This window comes from Synchiropus splendidus, chromosome 1 (assembly GCF_027744825.2).
Source record: "Synchiropus splendidus isolate RoL2022-P1 chromosome 1, RoL_Sspl_1.0, whole genome shotgun sequence".
NCBI lineage: Eukaryota > Metazoa > Chordata > Actinopteri > Syngnathiformes > Callionymidae > Synchiropus > Synchiropus splendidus.
This window is the reverse complement of record NC_071334.1, coordinates 66,881,536-66,901,519: the sequence shown is the minus strand read 5'-3', so window position 1 is coordinate 66,901,519 and position 19,984 is coordinate 66,881,536. Positions and strand designations below refer to the sequence as shown.

Genomic DNA, 19,984 nt, shown 5'->3' with positions numbered 1-19,984 from the left:
TCCTGTTCTGGGAGCAGAGCAGGATCCCACTCAATTGGTTGGAGCACGAGTTCAGTAGCCACCTGAAATGTATTACACTTCATTTCCCCAATTGGAGCCCTGGCTTATTCCAATCTCCAACCATCTCGAGTCACATGTTCCACTCAATTACACTGAAGAACCAAAGACGTGTAGCCTGTGTGGATATGGGGGGGCTAATGTAGGGCTACATAGAACAAATTAAGCTCAGGAATGCTGTAAACATGCTGCGGAAGACATTGGTTTGAGGGCTTTAAACTGGAAGTCCTGTCAGCTTTCCAGGAAAAATGTGAGACTGTGGGGAAAATCTGATGCACAATGAACATAACATATATAAACACCGATTTATTTTAAAATTCAAAACAAGTTAAAATACATTTGCTTTTTGTTGTAGCTTATTTCATGTTGTATTATTGCATACAAAAAACATTTCCGTCTTCTACCATTACATGAAAGATGCTACGGTACATCCAAGACATTTTTGGGGGGAAAAATGTTTTTGAAAGTCATACAACATATAATCACAACCAAAACTATCTTCAAAATGTCGTGTTGTTCATACAAAGACAAACTCCTGCCCTTTAGTGCATGCCTTTTCGAGTTATTCATTCAAGCACTCTTAAAAGTCTACTCGCGTCTGCAGTGATTATTATACACAGAATTCAGTCGTAGGCGTCAAACAACATATTCGCTTCAATGCCAATGATAAATTAAAGGACGGAATATTTCTTACCGCTTGATCCTGTGAGGAGAGCAGCGAGGCTGCAGGTTAGTTCTCAGAGGTCTTTTGCACACTGGAGCTCACTCCTTTATAAGGAGCCGGACCCAAGCTGGGCTGGACTGCCCAGTCACTGGACTCAGCACATGAGGTTCTTGGAACTATTAAGAGAAATTAAGGCAAGATGCAATGATTTCCACTAAGTGGGCAAATTTCACTAGAATCTCACTGAACTAATTTGGAGCACTCATTAAGTAGCAAAATCACGACAACAAAACAAAGCTATTCGCACTAGCATTATCTTCTGACACTGTGCACATGCTGTAGATTCATATTTTTTTGCAAATGTTGCTTGGGAATCTACCTTTTATTGAAGATATTCGATGATCATTCTCAAAGTCAGGGATATCTTTGTTCACAAGGACCACATCGCCGTTTCTCTTTGAAGGTATATGGAGGGTGCCAAAGTTCACACAAGTCTGACAACAAATTAGATATCTTAATATTGCATGTGTTGCAAGCGCCACATTCCAATTCTGAGTGCAAAGGATTACAACAATGCGCAGCATGACGGACGAGAGATATATTATTTTGATGAGACACCTGTTGAAGTAGCAACTCACCCGAGAACAGTGGTTCTTAGCCTGGGTTCGATCAAACCCTAGGGGTTCGGTGAGTCGTCTTAGGGGTTTGGCGGAGCCTCTGCCACAGCACTTGGCAAGGTGAAGCCACGCATATCTGAACTGGTCTCTCCAAGGCCACAGCATATATATATATATATATATATATATATATATATATATATATATATATATATATATATATATATATATATATATATATATATATATATATAGTCGTATCTTGTTGAATATTCCCCTAGTACATCGTAGATTGCTTCGTGTCCAAATAAATACTGTATTTCAAATCCGTTTTTTATTTTGGAAAAAGGAAGTAGATTTTAGATACCGGAAGCTAAACAATTCACTACTAGGAAGTCGAAACCCTCATTTTTCCACAAATAATGGTTTGAGGAAGCGAAGTTACTCGGTTATGGAAACGCGGTTGAGACCGAAAGTCCAAACAAATTCGGACTGGATGTCGTGTTTGCCGGAAGAGTTGCTCGACGTGCCGCTCTGGAACTTAGCGATACCAGGTAAAAGAATCCTGACGCTCGGTGTGCCGTCAAATTGACCGCGTAAAAACATATACATGTTGTGCTTGTTTCCAGGAAGTCACGACAGCATGTCCTTTTGTCTGGATCGGTCGTCGCCGGTCCTGAGGTCGGAGCCGCGCTGCCTGCTGCTGGCGGAGCGGCTCTGTCCCGGCTGCGTCCGTGCGTGCGTGTCCCGCTGGTCCACCACGCAGGTCCGGCTCGCCTTGAGACCTGCTTATAACAGCTGTACATGTACAGCACTGTGTTCAAAACACAATTCACATGCCCTGATATGAGTAATAATGATGATACCGCGTGCTTGTGTGTGCGTGCAGCAATCCGTGCTCAGGGATCAGTGTGATCTTGGCATTCGATTCTTTGATCTGCGCATCGCCAGGAAACCTTCCGGCAGCAGGTTGTTTTTTGCACATGGGATCTACACATTGATCACAGTCAAGGTACGCGCGCCCTCTCGGTCCGTGCATCTGCAAGCACTTGACGCTTGTGCGTGCGTGTGCGTGTGTAGGAAGCGCTGGATGAACTGGCCTCCTGGCTGGACGCTCATCCTTTGGAGATAGTGATCATCTGCTGCTCTCATTTTGAGGGACTGACAGACCAAGAGCATGGCCTTCTTGTTGAGTTCATCTTCTCCCTGTTTAACCATAAACTCTGTCCCTCGACGGTAAATACATATATATATATATATATACAGTGGTGCCTCGGTTCTCGACCACAATCCGTTCCAGACGGTCGTTCGACAAGCGATTTGTTTGAAATCTGAATCGATTTTTCCCCATTACAATGAATGGAAAAAGAAATAATGCGTTCCAAGCCTTAAAATAAGGTTTTGTAGGAGTGAATGTAGAGTGTCTGCTGCAGGTGGCTGTTCCTCTATGTGTGTGGCCGCTGCATGTGGGAGGGGTTGCCGAGTGAGTGACGTCTCTCCAGAAGTGAAGAGGTGCCCGGTGCGTGTCCAGCTCTGAATGTGCGCTTCTGTGCAGTTTGGCTGTGACAAAGTCATAAACCAAGTCACGCTCTGTCCCAGACTCGCCTCATCCCTGTCCCAGCTCCAGCCCACAACAGGACATCAAACCCTGGAGTGAGCGCTCCAGCACCTCCCCTGTGACACTCTACCACGGTCCAGTGTGGAGACAGGAAAGGTTTTACACCTCAATATGAAGAAAAAACAGTCAGTAAATGTAGCTAACGGGACACGTCTGCATACAGAGGCTGCGTTATACACAATAACAAAGTGCGTCGTGGGTCAGCTGATCAGTCCGCTGATCGGTTTTCTGGCTTTTTCTGTTTCAGTTCTGGATTTTCGTTCAAAATCCGAAGCAAAAAAAATCTCGAAATTTTTGTTCGAACTCCGATTCGTTTGAATTCCGGGACGTTCGAAAACCGAGGTACCACTGTATATGTACATGCTTTGTAAAACATGACTTTTCATGATAAAGTTTGGTATTTGTGTGTAGAGCACTCCAACACTACACAGCTGTCGGCAGAAAGGTCAGCAGTTGATAGTTTCCTACGACAACGAGACGATGGTGCAGCGTCACCCGAAGCTATGGAAAGACATACCTTACTTGTAAGCATACTTCAATCAATTACAACAAAATATTCGACTGAATGAAGATACAATTTCAGGTATGCGGACAGCTCAGACCCCAAAAAAGTGATTGCTTTCCTGGAGGATAAGAAAAGACAAAGGCCTGGTATTGTTTTTAATATCAAACTAGCCTGTTTGTTTCAGTGACAAACTTTTGACTTTTTCATCTCCAGATCCAAAGTTCTACGTCAGTGGACTGAACCTGACCGAAGACGCTTCCTACGTCCTGCTCCACCCCTTCCAAAACATGAGGTCAATGACTGCACGTGCTCTGTCTGTGCTGCTGGGCTGGGTGGAGGGGCAGCGTGCAGGACCGCAGAAGGGGGCCGTCAATATTATTTGCTGTGACTTTGTGGGTATCAGTCAGTTTTGCTCTCTTGTAATTGAGCTGAACTACAAGCTGTTGGGCCAAACCCATGTGCGGGACGTCATCAAACCTGGACTTCACCCTTCAAGATCTGAAACGAATGAGACACAAACTAGAACTGGATACAGAGAAGAAAAATAAAACCTCACTCTGAGCAACTCCACATGAGACGTCACATTGAGAATACCTGGAAATCCAAGGACTTTGGACACGCAACTCTGGATTGAAAGAAGCATCCCACAACCTAACAAAATCCCTGCTGGTCCGTGGAGCCTAAAGGGCTAGATGTCAATCAAATGGTCACAAAGGTTGCTGATGTTTTTGTTGGTATTCAGAAGATTTTTTTTTCTCATTTTAGTTGAGAGCAAGTGTCTGTCCTTGTCTTAAATGACTTGCGATGTGAATTTAAGTTTGAAAGTCATGAAGTCCAGTGTAGCACAACATGCTTGAGTGTCATATGGAGGAGGAACGGGCTGCTTCTGCTCTCACCTTCCCTCCTCAGGACGTCTCCATAGTCTGTCTCAGTGTCCTTTTCTGACCGACTAGTGTGTCTCTACGCCAGCAAACAGATCCCAGCTCCAGGTTCACATCCAGGTGACCCTGAACCTGATGTTTGACATCTTTTGCGCTGAATAGAAAAAGTCAACACTTGAATCAACAAGTCCAACCAGTCTATCGAGAAGCATGATTTATTTGTTTGATTTACTGTAGCCACCTTTGTGTAACACATTATGACAAGCACACATAGTGTTTACCAAACATATCAACTGTTTCTCCATTTAAAAGGGCCTCACAGCTGTGAAATACAATACAAGAAATGTGCAAATATTCAATATAAAAATATACACTTTGGCTTTCTTCCTATAGCACTGCACCGCTGATAGAATTCTGGCCATTTGCCTTTTTTCCATTTTCCTTTTATTCTGTTACAGTAATGGAGGATACCACAGGATGGTACTTCGGTTACATTTTATATTATTTTCATTCATGAAAAATGAAGCGCAGAGTGAGTGAAAATTACATTCGGGAGAAGATTTCACTGAAGAGCCCAACCGTTTTATCACACGGTACCAGCTGCATGTGCTCGCACTGTCTCAACTCTGGGATGAGCATTCGCTCCGGGCAGGATGAACCAGAGATACGCTTATCGCACAAATAACTCACAGGGCTAAATAATAAATTACACTTCAGTTTTTGGTTATGTAAAATAAAGATAGCAGAAAATCCAACTTAAAAAAATAATTTAAAATATCAGTCGTATTTTTTTCAGCCTCCAGTTCCAGGTTGTAACCAAAACTGAATGAGTGGAAAGTTATAGTTTAAAAATCTCAAGGATAAAAAGACAAGAACTGTTGTTCTGTGCACTTAAAATATTCAGTACACTGCAACTATTCAACGGCAATTAATGAAAACTATATCAAGAATATCCCACCCCTAAAAATAATACATTTGTGTACCTATTTGTAAACATGCTTCATTTAATTTCAGCAAATGTTTGTGAACACCTGGACCACAATATCCAGCAGCAGAGAATCTGGACAGTTTACTCTCCACATCCAGGTGCACATTGGACGCAGCTATTGAAATAGAATTCTCTGAATTCCTGGTTTCTCATCACATAATTCAATTTCCTAATTTACTGAGGCAAGCTGGTGATCTGTCACTAGTCTAAAGCAATGTACCGGGATGCAATCGAGTAAACACAGTTTAGTGACACAAAAAACATATTTCTGGACTGCACTGATCCATAGAACAAGTCTACCATGCTCACACTATCATTACTGCCCAGGTGAGGCAGTAGTTACCCAGGTACAAGCGACACATAAGAATCCAGAGATAAAAATCCAAACCCAGGTAAGAGGGGTTCTGTGAATGTGCAGGTGAAGGTGTACAGGTGGACCAGTGTCTCAGCTGAAACACTGTAGTAGGAGAGGATGCCGGCCTCCCAGTCCAGGTACACGCCCACTCTCCTGGAGCCCCTGCTGGGGGCCGCCTGGATCTCAGTTCTGATGTTACTGTGCCAGGCGTAATAGCCATCGTTGGTGAACTCCAGACTCCAGGACTTGTCATTCCAGCCAAGCCTGCTCCCATCACGAGCCCCTCTCCGTCTGAGGCCTCTATATGTGACCCCAATGTCGACCCCGGCGTCCCAGTCCACCTCCCAGTAGCAGCGACTGCTGAGATCAGCGGTGCCCAAAACCTGGTAGCACCAGTCGAACCGGTCCGGATGATCCGGGTACGGCTGCTTATCGAACGCGAGGGTCACCCGCGTGTTGTTCTCAGACAGGACCACATTTTTGTGCGTGGTGTTGGGGTCGAGGGTGATCTCACAGCTATCTGATGGATTTCAAAAGAAAATGAAAACAAAATGAAGAAAGTCAATTAAGAAAAAAAAACATGTTATTCAAGTGGCTGACTGCTGTCATTATTTCCATGACGTGAGTGACTTCTGGGGTCAGCAAACTGTATTAGTTATTAAACTGAATTAAGATTGCAGTTCCATTTTGATAGAGGAAAGTTACATGAAACAGACAAAAACTATTTGTCCAAGAAATACACTAATAAGATAAATCAGATTTCATGCGGGGTTTTTTTTAAAGGAAAACTCGTGGCACTAATAAGCGATAGATGACAGACCTCTTCTGGTTTCCCTTCCACCAACAATAAAGGACTTCTGAGAACACGTTTGCGGGTATTTAAATGCAGAATTAGGAGACTCTTTGAAGAACACATCTGTGACACTCACATTTTTGAAGTCCAGATTTCAATAGAAGCCTACTGCAATTGTCCGTCCTACAAGGCAAAAACAAGCTCAGCCAGCAGTCACTTCCTGCTGTGACTGTACGAGTCCCACTGTACCTCAGAGAGTGCAGCTTCCACTGAGGGTCCTTGAGTCCAGCAGAGAGCACGGTCAGGTTCTCATCTCCTCCAGGGTGATTGTAGCTCAAGTCCAGCGCTCTCAAATGAGACGGTTGAGCTTTCACAGCCGAGGTCAGAGCTTCCCAACCGGACTCTGAGACCAGGCATCCTGATAACCTGTGGAGATGGTGGGACACTCCTGAAGGTTATGTGTCTCTCTTGAGAACAACTTATGACGAATGAGCGCAAAACAATGACTATGTTCCTCAGATTCAAGGCCACAGAAGTTCAGCAACTTGTTACTGATCAAGCTGTAAAGACAGTTGAACCAAACGTTTTTGCCAAGTTAAAACCAGTCAGAATGTTCTATTTTTTGGTCTTGGTTTTGGTTTCACATTCAGAACTAAAGCCTTAAACATAGATTGATTTGCTTCACACGAACGTCATGACTGACTTGCTGACCTGAGAGAGCCAAGTCGACAGTTTGGACTGTGGAGCGCAGCAGCGAGTGTCTTCACCCCACTGTCCTGCAGGTCGTTGTTACTGAGGTCCAGGTGCTCCAGGGTGCAAGAGCTCAGAACAGCTGACAACTCCTGGCAGGAACTGGCAGTCATTTGAGAGTAATTTAACCTAGAGTGGAGGACAAGAGGCTATTTAGGTTTTTTTGGCAGAGTAAACCAGTAAATCAGAAATTAGCTTAACTCACTGCCCTGCTTTCATACTGCTCCATTTAACTACATTAACCAAAGCATGTCTCATTGTTCCTACTTCCTCTATACTTATATGGTGCACAAGTTCATCCTGCTCATGGAGCAGTGGAGCATCTCTCCATTCACAGGAGGATTGTGGTGTTTCATGGCATCATATGCTGTTTTGTCGCTTACGTGGATAAATCATACTGAAGTGAAAGTACAACTATCTTACCAAAAATGACCAAACTAATAGCAGCAAAGTACTTTTACATTGCTATGTGACAACAATGGAGCTGCAGCAGCTGGACTTTGTCTTTAAAAAAAAAAAAAAAACACAGAGTACAGCGGACATTTACACGTACTAAGGAAAATAACCCGATTGTAAAAGTGCAAACTTTTACAGCTCTCCACCGCTACAAACAAAAATGGCTATTTATTCTCTTCCAAAATGGAGTTGAGCTGATGCATGTGATGATGTGTGTAATATTGCTTACATCATAGGAAGATGTGAGATGTGATTATACAGTAGTTACATTGTGGATGTATCTGAAAGTAGTGTAACTAATAAGTTTAAGCGGCGAATACCTTGGTCAAGGAAAACTTTATTTTTTTTAAAAGCAACTAATTGATTGATTTATTTTTAGATAAACAACCCAAACAATGCCAATAATTCAGACCAACCTCCAGTGAGGCAGTGCTGTTGGCTTCATCCAACCAAACACACTACCGTCGAGGATGAGGATCAGCTTGTCTAAGTCAAGGACCCTGGTACTCAGTAGGCGAGGTTTCAAACGCCCTGTCCAAGTTTGTTTTTTTTTATTTATATCCGTCCCTAAGTTGAGGAGTTTCGCGATCTCAATGTCTGATTCATGAGTTAGGAAGGCTGCAGCATGAGAGGGAGTTGGGCATCTTCAGTCAGAGCTGAGCCAACAGGCTGTAAGAGAACCATCCCCAGATATACAGAATGAAATCGACTAGTTTCAGGCAAAGTTTAGCTATTCAAGTGAGGACTGTTGATCTGAAGAAGTTCCCTCATTTCTGCTAAGTAATGGCTAAGCATCAGTACAACCCTAAACTATATTAAACATGAAGACAGATGTGTCATTGTAAACATGTAACAGATTATTACAGTCTAATATAAAGGGTCAGATAAAGACAAAATCCTACTTCTAAACTTGATCTCACGTACCAACTCACCTGAGAGATTCCAAACAGCAGGTGGTGCTGCGTAGCCCGGCTGTGAGAAGCTTCACCCCGGCATCTAAAAGCGGATTGTTACTCAAATCCATGGATCTCAGTCTGCAACCGTGCTGCTTAAGGACGGACGCCAAAGCTGCACAGCTTTTGTCCGACAGTCGACAGCCACACAGTCTGCGAGAAGGTGTCGGTTAGTAATGCTGGCGACCACAAATCTAGAAATGACAGACACAACAGACCCCAGACTCTCCACCGTGCAGTTTGGATCAGCCAGTCCGGCGCACAGTTGCCCGACCCCTGAGTCCCCAAGGTCATTGTTGCCGAGATCCAGTTCCGTCAGTTTGAGCATCCGCGAGCTGAAAACTGACGAGAACTCGGCACAAAATCTGTCAGAGAGACTGGTCTGGTTCAACCTGTCGGGGGAATTGCCGATTTTAAGGGGGGGGGAATTTCGCGCTTCAATATTTGAAGTCTTCTCTGACCTCAGACTTTGGAGTTGAGAGTAGAACTCTCCTGGTCCAGCAAAGAGACGGCTCACTCCAGCATCCTGCAGGTTGTTGTCGCTCAGATCTAATTCACTCAAAGCCGGCAACCTTTGACTTGTGACTGGGGAAAACCCCTGGCAGCTTTTGTCAGATAAGCCAGTGCGGCGTAAACTGAAACGAATGAAATGATGTCATTACACAAATGTTTTCCTTCTGATTGATTATCCATGAAAGCTTTCAAGTTCAGAACCGACCTCATTTTCCTCAGTCTGCCTTGCTCCACTGCTGACGACAAGAGATTCACTCCTGCCCCCTGAAGATTGTTGTCGCTCAGGTCCAGCTCAGTCAGCGAAGACGACTCGGAGCAAAGAACTTCAGCGAGGGGCACTAGACAGCTCCCTGTCAGATTACAGCCACACAGCCTAAAGAGAGTTGTGGTTCAATGCATATATTGTGAGCGCAGCAATTGTCTTCACCGATCTTCACCTGAGTGTCTGGAGAGGACACTGCCCACGAGTTAAACCAGCAGAGAGCAGCTGTAGCCCCGAATCCTGAAGGTCATTATAGCTGAGGTCCAGCTCCCTCAGGGTGGAGTGTTTGAAGCCCAGGACCGACGACAAATCCCGACAGCATTTCTCCGTCAGATTGTTCTGGTTTAGACTGGTGGGAAAAAAAGATGTCACTCACTATCACAAGGCTGAGTCACTCATGAGCACTCGTGACCAGCAGCCAACCTCAGGCGTTCCACTCTGCACTGTGGAGTCCGCAGGCCGTCACAAAGCAGCTTCACTCCAGAGTCCCGCAAATCATTTGTTCCCAGGTCGAATTCTCGAAGACTTGGAGAACTTAAAACCGACGCCAAGCCTTCACAGCATTTTTCTGACAAGTTACAGCCACTGAGCCTGAGGGACACAGGTGTTAGTGGTCGACCAGAGAATTGAATCAGATGTGTAAAAACGACTGGCCATTCAATTCAATTTCAATACTTTGCTTACACATGGTAGAGATTCACAGAGAACAAACACCATAGATTGTTGAAGAACCCTCAAACTTTCAATTGAAACATTGATTCTGAGATTTTATTAATTGGTATCAGACCATGCAATGGAGAATTCAGATAGATTTTTTTTTTAGTTAAGAGGGCCACATTCATAATGGAAATGTTTTTGTCCTGAGTTTGTCCCTGCACGTAAACACCTGACCTTATTGTCTCAACTCTTAGGTTATCCTTCTGGAGAATCCTCATGTCTGGGGCGTGTTAACGTTGTCCTAAACAAAACAATCGTAAATGTTACACGTGTTCAATATTTACAGACAAAAGTTTGTTTTTGTGTGTGGGGAGTTGACTTGAACTGGGGACAGAGAGCAGAATGCAGCCCATCAAGAAGCAGAAACTTTTACTATATTGACGGCAATAATGAGGAGTAAAGTGCATTGACAAAATTTAGATCCGCATGCAGCGGATTTCTTCCTGACATGTTATTATGATGTGTCTTTTAGGGGTTTTTCCGCCCTAGATCCTTGCTTGTGGCCCCCATACTGTAAGACGACGGAAGGTTCGCTCAGTCAGTTTCACTCCCCATCACAAGTCATTTACTCACTACCACCTAATCCTGTCTCACTAAGTTAAGCAGAGACTGCTCCTCCGCTCCACTTACACAGACTTGTTGGAGGCCTTGACCACGGGCAGCAGCCTCAGCAGACCCTCATCAGAGGCGGAGTACTTCTTCAGGTGAAAGACATCCAGCTCTGTTTCTGAAGAGAGCAGGATGAAGACCAGCGCTGACCACTGAGCAGGGGAAAGTTTGTCGGTGATGAGCCTTCCTGAACTCAAGTACTGCTGGATCTCCTCCACAAGGGAGCGATCATTCAGCTCGTTCAGACAGTGGAAGAGGTTGATGCTCCGCTCCGGCGAGAGATTCTCACGGATCACGCTCTTGATGTACAGGATGGTTTCCTGGGTGTCCTGAGGGCGCCTACCAGTTTGTGTTATCAGGCCGCGCAGTAGGGTCTGGTTGGTTGGAAGTGAAAGTCCCAGGAGGAAGCGAATGAACAGATCTAGGTGGCCGGTTTTACTCTTCATAGCCAGTTTTATAGAACTCTGATAGAGATAAGAGATCTTTGATGTGTCTGTCAGCATCTTCCACCAGGGTTTCGTCTGGGTTATCAGGTTCTCACCGGAGTTGATGAAATTCAGGAAGATGTAAAGAGCAGCCAAAAACTCCTGAATGCTCAGATGAACGAAGCAGAAGACCTTTTCCTTGTGCAGGCCTCGCTCTTCTTTAAAGATCTGCGTGAACACGCCGGAGTACACCGTGGCCGCCGTGACGTCGATGCCACACTCCGTCAGGTCTGTTTCATAGAAGATCAGGTTGCCCTTCTGCAGGTGCTGGAACGCGAGCTTGCCCAGAGACAGGACCATCTCTCTGCTGCCTGGATTCCAGTGGGGATCCACCTGGAACCCTCGATGGTATCTGACATTCCAGAGTTTCGCTTGGACCAACAGCAGGTGGACATACATTTCAGTAAGAGTCTTGGGTAGCTCCTTTTCAGCACTTGTTTTCAAGACGTCCTCCAGAACTGTCGCAGCGATCCAGCAGAAGATCGGAATGTGGCACATGATGTGGAGACTCCGAGATGTTTTGATGTGGGAGATGATGACGTCGGCATCGCCGGTGAACCTCTTCCTGAAGTATTCCTGCTTCTGCTCGTCCGTGAAGCCCCTCACCTCGGTCATCCTGTCCACATACTCAGGCGGGATCTGATGGGCTGCAGCGGGTCGCGTGGTGATCCACAGTCGAGCAGAGGGAAGCAGTTTTCCACTGATGAGGTTGGTCAGTAGGACATCCATGGACGCTGGCACCATGATATTTGTCAAGATTTCATTATTGACAAAGTCCAGAGGAAGCCGACTTTCATCCAGCCCATCAAGTATGAACAGAACTTGGAGGTGATCGAACTCCTTGATCTTAGCCTCTTTCGTTTCCAGGAAAAAACAGTGAACCAGATCCACCAGGCTTAGCTGTTTCCCACTGAGGAGGTTCAGCTCTCGGAATGTGAAGGGGAAGGTGAAGTGGAAGTCCGGGTTGGTATTCCCGTCTGTCCAGTCCAGAGTGAACTTCTGAGTCAGCATGGTCTTCCCAATACCAGCCACTCCTTTAGTCATCACCGTCCGGACCCGGCTCTCTCTGTCAGGAGGCTTAAAGACGTCTCGACATTTGATCGTGACTTCCGGCAGTCCTGGCTTTCTAGTCGTCGCTTCAATCCATCTGACCTCGTGCTCGCAGTTGACCTCAGAGGTCTCGCCCTCTGTGACGTAGAGCTCTGTGTAGATCTCATTTAACGGTTTCGGAGTCCCAGATAGTGACGTCCCTTCGTAATAGCTTTGGAATTTCTGCTTGAGACGACACCTGATCTTTCTTTGGCACACGGAGGGAGACTCTGCAATGACAGGAAACACAAGTGTTGCTTGAATGTCTCTTGATCATTCACTACCCCTGAGCCATGCAAGCCTTGAGCGGAAATGAAGCTTACTGCTCTGTAAATAGTCAGCCAGACGCTGCTGCTGTCTCTGTTGCAAGAAGTGCTGGACGATTTTTGAGAAGGATTCTCTGAGGATCTTGACGTCCTTGTCATCTTCTTCTACCTCCTCTCCATCTGGGCTTCCCAAATTCCTCCTCATCCTCCACAGCTCTGCTCTTACATAAGCAACAAGAGTCTCCTCCAGGAGCTAGAAAACAGTTATGTATAGCGTCAGTTTCATAGAATATGTTGGATGTTTAAAATGGACAATGTGTGAACAAATCCATTTACCTTGAATTCTGAGTCCACACCTGGAAGCAGGTTATATTCATCATCCTCTGCTGTCATTCTGTGGAGATAAGATTCCACTCAGACTCACCATGCACCTATAAAAGCCCTATCATCTGGGGCATAAACTTATTATATCAAACAAGGGTTAAACTAATGACCCACTCTGCCGCAGCATCCTGACCCCCATCAAAGTGAATGGGCTGAAGAATCGACTCGGTGCTCGTGAGGGATATCACACTGACTGGTTGACTGACCTGCCTGTAGAGACACAGCGGCAGTGTGTCAGTATAAACATTCAGGACAAGATGGAGTGGAAACAACAGACACTTTATAGTCCACTGCAGCTTGGTTAATAGTTGACTGGCAAACATCTTGTGTTCAATAAAGCCACTCACTCTCAAAATAATGATTCCTTGTCACCCTCTGCATGTTCCTACCTACCAACCGTGTGGTTGTGTGTGTCTCTATGTGTGTTTGTGTAACCCTTAGCAAAAACTAGTGTAGAGTATACAAGTATAGTCCAGACCATATACTTGTAATACACTATAAAGTATACAAACAAGAATTCAGTTACTATATAAGAAGTATACCACTAGTGTACTAGGTATATACTTCTCATCCACATTTTAATTATACAACGTATATTTAAAGTTAACATTATTTATAAGCGAAAAGTCAGTAAAATTGATAACCACGTTTACCTCCCTAATACAATAGGAGATGAGCATCATCCGACTACTGCCTACATTTCACTGTCACCTATCAGATGGTTACACTCAGTGACAAACAATTCAACGAAAGCACGAATCGGCAACCGTCAAACAGGAACAAAACAATATAATAGCAAATGTCTGTTTTATAGCCCCATTCACCCACTCCCATGATCCTTTGCACAGTTTGCTTCTGGATCACCTCAGTGGTACAGTCGAAATCGCTAAGAAAAAAGTGGTATACTTGAAGTTAATTCTATTACATATACTTCAGCATAAATATACTTCGGTGTGCTACTTTTAAGTATTTCAAATGTAGTGTTTCAAAAGTAAATTTCAAGTATACCTCCTCAGTTTATATATAACACAAGCATACAGCATAATACAATACAGCACAATAAGAAACAGTTGCTAAAGGAATTCTTGGAAACACACCGACTTGTGAGGACAAGTCGGTCCTTTGTGAGGACATTTGACAATTTGAGAATGAAAATCTCAAAGTAACTAGGTCATAATGATTGGCTATGAATTTGGTCAAACCTTTTTGTATGGATGGACTTGTTAATATTAATGTATATATTCAGAGAAAAGTATGCAAGGAGTAAATAAATAAATGTCACTGGAAACCCTTTGCAGTTCAGGTCAAGAGAGGTGGGAGAGAGGTGTCTTGTAATTGGTCAAGAAGGTGGATGAGACTTGTGTTTTACTCTTGTTGATATCTTGTAGATTTTCCAGTGCAAACTGCAGTGTCATCTAAATGGGCCCCTGAGAGCCCAAACAGTCTAAACAGGCTCTACAAAACAACTAAACATCACATTGTTTAAAGCCTCTAAAACAACAACTACAGACTATACCATACTTTAGGACACAGTGTATGTGTCAAATGCAACACTATGTAGGTTATTTCATTCCCAAAAAAATAGATTTTAAATCTACTTAACACATATTTTAAGCTGGATCTTGTTTCAGATGGACGTTTTTTTGAGAGTCTCCTCTTGGCAAAGATTTCTGCTGATCTGGAGTTCCTCAGGAAACACAACTAGTTTAGGAACAGCCCAAACTCACACTTTTGAACTTGGAAAAGGAAGATCAATTTCAGTAAGTGTGACGTCAGACTGTTTTCAGAAAGAAACAAACGTCTCTCGCTGGTGCACCAAGATAAGTGTCAGGTAGATGCTGCATCATGAAAGACTAGTGCAGGGTTGATGAAACAGTGTCCAAATTTTCACAGGTCACACTACATGGCGCTCTTGGATTACAAAGTTTCATTGCTGTTGAAGTCCAAACCTTTTACAGCAGACAGTGCCATCTGGTGGTCTGTGTAAATCAGGACACTGTGTCGTGAAACCTCAACTATCCATCACTAGCGTCAAGTGACTGAGTAAACCATTTTAATGTAAACACCTACCACAGGCCTGGAATAAATCGGCGAACAACACCGCTTAACAGTTTGAGTTGGTACCGTTGAGTTGGACAACTGCTGCCACTTTTAGAGGGCTACTTCGGACAAGAGCGCTTACTCTGACTCTGAAGGTTGGTGTCCCTTAAACAGGATGGGTTGATGCATGGACTGCATGCTCTTCAGGGAAATGCAGGTCAGCTGAGGTGAGGCCAGCGTCTGCTGCACATGACTACCAAACAAAAACAACAACAAAAAAACAATTCAATAATTCACATGACGTGATCAGTTGCAATAGATGAACCTCAAAATTCTCACTAAAATAAAGAACAAGCACTTGTTGTGATAAAGCTCAGTGTAGTCGAGTGGACTTGCAGTCAGGAAAGCATCATCATGTCAAGTAGCTCAGGATTTCGACCTCTGTCAAGAACAGGGGTGAGCAGTTCAATTTTCTAAGGGGTCACATTATATATTGTGACAAATGTGAGCACCTGTCAACGTGAAGAAAAACAATCATATTCAATGTAAATGGTTGTTTTTTTAGATCATAAAATAGGAAGAAGTGTACTTACGCCGTGACATTTTATGCATTACTTTTTTTTTTTTGTAACATTTTTGTTCAAAGACTTTTAAGTGGAGAATATGTAGTTGACAAAACTCTTTACAAAACACAAAGCTATATTTTATTTTGAGAGCCAGGAAATACTGAAAAAATGCCCGTTGTTTGTAGAAATTCAAATTTAAAACAACAATTATAGATGGGATAAGAAAATTGAGGCCTAAAAATAAAGACGTTATATTGAGGATTAGCAAAGTAAATGCACATGTTCAGTTTGATACAAGTATCAGCAGCTGTGGAGGAACTTTTCTTCCACTGATGTATGTTTACAAATAATTCTTAACACATACCAACCGACATTTTTTTTATCATGCACTGGTTCAGGATTACAGAACAACTTCAATGGGTTTAAACACTGTTTTTAATCCATTTATCTGTGCCAACAAAAAGTCATGAACTATACTATTAGAGACCTGGACTGGATTCTTGCACTGTTGAGTCGTTTTTTAAACAGGAAAAAAACTATTTTAGGCAACTTAAAATAAAAATGAATAATGAAAAAAACCTCACTCAGTCTCAGACGATCTTTGTCCTTTAAAGAGAATGGGTTGCTTCATCGACTCGTCACTCGCCATGGAAATGCAGCTCAGCGGCAGAGAGACTGGTCTCTCCGGGACAGGAGGGCTGGAGCAGCAAACACACAGTCACAGGACAGGAAACTACATATTACAACAACTGCGGTGAATATTTTTACTTATGAGTTTATGGCATGAAAACTGTCCTGGACCGCAGACGTGTGTCTCCTCACCTGTGAACATCTTCTTCCAGTGAAAGCGAAGTGGAAGAAGACAGCACTTTGTCATTCGTTCCAGTTGACGGATCCATTCCAGCTTTTCCCTCGGCTCCACCACAGTCACTGAAAGTGAGAAAAATTTGGAACAACGACCCCGCTCGTATCTCAGGCCGGGATGAGCTCGTGCAACAGAAGAGGAAATAACACCGGAAGTAGTCCTGGAGCGTGTTCGCCCACTGTGCTTTCTCAACGAGTGAAAATGAAAACAAAGTTCGTTTCTTTTGCCACCGAAGATCTCCACAGTCTCTGAGACAAATGTAAGTTGCATTCAACTTATTTGTTCTTTCATTTTAAAAACTGGTGCAAACAAACATAGCAGTCTATATCAGACTATATGAAATGAAATTGTTGGACATTTGGTTGCACAAAAAACAAAAATGATTCATTTCAATCTCTGTATGATGTAAGATGCTGCTGCTCATTCATATGTCAAATAATGTGTCATATAAGGCATTTGCAATGTGCAGAGGAGATTGAAATAAACATACATTTGAAAGCTTCTATATCTCGATGTGACTTGTTCAATACATACATTTAAAAATGTATTTTAAGGTGAATCCACACTATAAGGATGTGAGATTTGATAGCTGACGAAAAAACAAACATAGAAATAGGGAAAATAAACAAGGCGACCACGCCTCCTCAACAAGGAGTGGAGACTAAGAGCAGGAGAATGTAGCTATGAAAGTCTAACAGTTGAACTAATCTCTTCGACATGCTCCCGTGACTCATGCTGTTAGATCACACGCTATACATTTGACAACTCAGACTTATAGAATCTTAAATTATATTTATATTTAAGAATGTATTTCACACATTTCTGTACATTTCAATATGATGTATGTACTGTACCTCGCTGTCAGAGGCTAATATAACATCAAAGTGATCTAAAAGAGGAGAAAACAACCACACACAAAACGCATAACAGATTAGCGTATGAAAGTTTGGAGATTCAAGCTAAGAAAAAAACACTTGTGTGAGAAGTGTCAGTCGATGTATTCGGTCAACCCACCTGTCTGTGGTCTCTCTGATGCATGAGTCCAGCTCACAATTCCTCCCTGCACTTTCTAGTACAAAGGTGTGCAGCCGCTCCTCTGTGCTGCTCCTTCATGAAACCTGTGCCCCACCCACCACCTGAAGCCAGTCCTACTTTAAGGTCTGACCGGACGTCCACGGAGCAGACTGCCTGACTCCCTTTCTGCCTGGATTCTTCCAAGACTTGCAACATGTATTTTAACCCGATAAACAATCGTATACAGATGAGGCCTGCCAGCTCACAATCACAGTTTCCAAACAGGTTTATTCAAATGTTTACACGATGAAAGTGGCAAATTACAGAGTGTTAAGATACAGGTCACAACATGGCCCACACCTGCGTCAGTTTGTAATATCATCATCATCATCATGACTTGCTTGCGGCTAAAACGCATTCACCACCCATGAAAACAATGCAGTTGAAAAACATTTTCACTATCATTTTCATTTCTGTACATATGTTTCTCTCATGTGCGTTGTTAATATGTTGTCAAAATGAATGAATATATAAAGGAACCTTGACCCTACTTGTTGTGTGGATAGTGTGGTTTTACATCATCAGCTGAGTAGAAAAAGCAGTAAAAAAAATAAATAACTTGTCGTCCAAAAACAATTTTGAAATGTAATCTCAAATGAGACCCCTAAGTGCTTTGGATTATACAAATAACAAGTGTTAATGTAAAAATATTTATTCTCTGAAGTGCCGCTCACCATTTGAAATACTAAATTCGCATGATCAGACCAGGAAATAATATCATAAAATTGAATGTGGAATTTAGTGATGTTGGTTTTTCCAGTTTAGGTGGAGTGTAGAGAGCTTTTCATGATGATGGGAATGATGTACAAAACAAAAGCAATAAAGTCTCTTAATTCTTGGATTTTAATCTTCCTGCATAAATGTTCTAGAGCTGACTTCCTGTCACCTTTGAAGTTTCACCTTCCGAAGCACAGAGGGCTTCTTATCCTGATCATACTTTCTGAAACACTGCTGAAGCTGTGGTTATGTACCGTCCCTGACTGTGAGAAACAATTTGGTTCCGTCCAATCTTTTAGATATTTGGACAAATTTGAAATGTCACAGACATCATCAAAAGAATGACACCATGGTTTACAGATGATAAACAACAGGCCACTCCTCAGAAGTGTCATCTCATTTTTAAAAAAGGGTCAGGTATCAATGCAATTGAGTCTCGAGTCTTGAGTCTTTTTGTTCACAATGAACAGTAGAAATTTTCTATGACAGAATGACACAGGCCACTAGAGTGACACAGCAAAGTCAGTGGGCCTGAATGACATAATTTGCTGACTCACTCAAAGCCCAAGTTGAAGGGAAAATATTTAACACTGTTTTCAAATAGTTTTATTTTTTAATTTACGCCGCATTGAAATGTCTCATGAATAAAAGCAGTCACATGAGTTGCCAAAATAAAAACTGCAGTTTCAATGACATTTCTGAAATATAATTCAAAGTTCAGTATAAATAGGCTCAGAATTTCTGCTCTAGATATTTATCTTTTAGAACTTCAATTGTTATAAGGGTGAATTCCAGTTGGGCTCTGAACTTGCCGCCTAACAGTTACGGCCCTCCCACTCCCCCAAGTAGAATTCCCGCAACCCAAGTACGCAATGACTTCCCCAAAAGTAAAACAGGAAGAGTAGAAATTTGGAAGCAATGAAAAACGCAGAAGAATTTCTGTCCCAGTCACAAACTGAGAGCATATTTATCAAGAATGGCATGGGGACAAGCGCACGGGAGAATGGCTCTCGTGGATGGTTAACTGGAACAAGCTGAACTCAGCCGTGACGTCACTCCCAGCTCCGACTTCTCACATCTGAGATGAGTGGAGCGCATCATGAGCGGTTCTGTTATGACACATTATGGAAGTGTGCCTCTCAAAAAACAGATGGAGTTTGGTAGCAGCTTGTCAGCCAGAATGAATGCAGTGAATTGCTTAATGAACACGTTTATATATAGCTGTGATATATTCTGTTTGTTTGTGAACACTCCACTTCCTCCATCAGTGTTGCTTACATGTCAGCAGCAGCAATGGGCGGGAACAATACTGGATAGCACCATGTCTGTACGGCAGGAGAGCATTAACTGAATATCAAAACATTTATTTACAAGCACCACATGCAGTGCAGATATATAATACCATGTGTGAGTGCGTGTGTCAGGATCAGTGTGTGTTTATCTCTTGGCATGGCCGATGTAGCTGTTCTCGATGCACAGCACCACGTAAGAGCTGGAGCAGCTGCTGGAGCTCTGCTGGAGCAGACTGCCGCTCTGCAGGGAGGATGCCATGCCGGTCAGCGCCTGGTCGCCCACGCGCCACGTCTCGCAGTAACTGTCCACCTGCCTCTGCCCACTGCTGGTGGAGCCATGCCACATCATCTTCTCTGGCCTGGTGAGATTGAGGACAGTTTTACTGACCATTTATCATCACAACAGAGGGGGACCTCAGGATGAAATGACTCAGGAGATGTTTCCGTGGGATTCTTCACTGACTATAT

The 19,984-nt window shown here is 43.3% G+C and overlaps 3 protein-coding genes and 1 long non-coding RNA gene across 8 annotated transcripts in view; 2 read left to right on the top strand and 2 right to left on the bottom strand.

Annotated features, from left to right (window-relative positions):
• Positions 1-1,720: 1,720 nt before the first annotated feature.
• Positions 1,721-5,000, top strand: LOC128753697 (PI-PLC X domain-containing protein 1-like). 2 transcript variants are annotated; one of them, XM_053855667.1, is made up of 7 exons: positions 1,721-1,892; positions 1,968-2,104; positions 2,228-2,350; positions 2,419-2,574; positions 3,368-3,480; positions 3,540-3,607; positions 3,675-5,000. In XM_053855667.1, exons 1-7 carry the CDS (start codon positions 1,790-1,792, stop codon positions 4,007-4,009), a joined length of 1,035 nt encoding a protein of 344 aa, XP_053711642.1. In that variant the 5' UTR covers positions 1,721-1,789; the 3' UTR covers positions 4,010-5,000. The 2 variants fall into 2 exon arrangements, with proteins under 2 accessions (XP_053711642.1, XP_053711633.1); XM_053855658.1 differs by having other exon boundaries at positions 3,528-3,607.
• LOC128753675 (NACHT, LRR and PYD domains-containing protein 3-like) lies at positions 4,569-16,570 on the bottom strand. Its single transcript, XM_053855603.1, has 17 exons — positions 16,391-16,570; positions 16,153-16,266; positions 15,145-15,255; positions 13,077-13,172; positions 12,915-12,972; positions 12,636-12,831; positions 10,760-12,542; positions 9,836-10,003; positions 9,588-9,761; positions 9,356-9,523; positions 9,099-9,272; positions 8,856-9,029; positions 8,617-8,790; positions 7,190-7,357; positions 6,728-6,904; positions 6,615-6,661; positions 4,569-6,205 (listed from the first exon to the last, which is right to left on the bottom strand). The coding sequence occupies exons 1-17, from the start codon at positions 16,465-16,467 to the stop codon at positions 5,670-5,672; spliced, it is 4,395 nt and encodes a 1,464-aa protein (XP_053711578.1). The 5' UTR covers positions 16,468-16,570; the 3' UTR covers positions 4,569-5,669.
• On the top strand, positions 16,215-18,135 carry LOC128753707 (uncharacterized). Its single transcript, XR_008413871.1, has 3 exons — positions 16,215-16,322; positions 16,411-16,692; positions 17,507-18,135. It is a non-coding gene; the product is annotated as an uncharacterized LOC128753707 (long non-coding RNA).
• Positions 17,723-19,984, bottom strand: part of LOC128753679 (collagen alpha-1(XVIII) chain-like) — a 33,841-nt gene continuing 31,579 nt past the window's right edge. For all 4 annotated transcript variants that reach the window (XM_053855643.1, XM_053855617.1, XM_053855626.1 and 1 more), the window contains one exon: positions 17,723-19,875. In XM_053855643.1, the coding sequence (XP_053711618.1) occupies positions 19,662-19,875 (214 nt within the window). In that variant the 3' untranslated portion in view covers positions 17,723-19,661. The remainder of the gene's footprint in view (positions 19,876-19,984) is intronic.

Excerpts from the sequence above, each read along its gene's own strand:
- LOC128753697 (XM_053855658.1), top strand. The coding sequence starts at position 1,790 with ATGGAAACGCGGTTGAGACCGAAAGTCCAAACAAATTCGGACTGGATG. Across the intron at positions 2,575-3,367 it reads ATAAACTCTGTCCCTCGACG|AGCACTCCAACACTACACAG; the intron begins GTAAATACATAT and ends ATTTGTGTGTAG. Across the intron at positions 3,481-3,527 it reads TGGAAAGACATACCTTACTT|ATACAATTTCAGGTATGCGG; the intron begins GTAAGCATACTT and ends GACTGAATGAAG.
- LOC128753675 (XM_053855603.1), bottom strand. The coding sequence starts at position 16,467 with ATGGATCCGTCAACTGGAACGAATGACAAAGTGCTGTCTTCTTCCACT. Across the intron at positions 16,267-16,390 it reads CTGGAAGAAGATGTTCACAG|CCCTCCTGTCCCGGAGAGAC; the intron begins GTGAGGAGACAC and ends TTGCTGCTCCAG. Across the intron at positions 6,206-6,614 it reads GAAATCTGGACTTCAAAAAT|ATAGCTGTGAGATCACCCTC; the intron begins GTGAGTGTCACA and ends GAAATCCATCAG.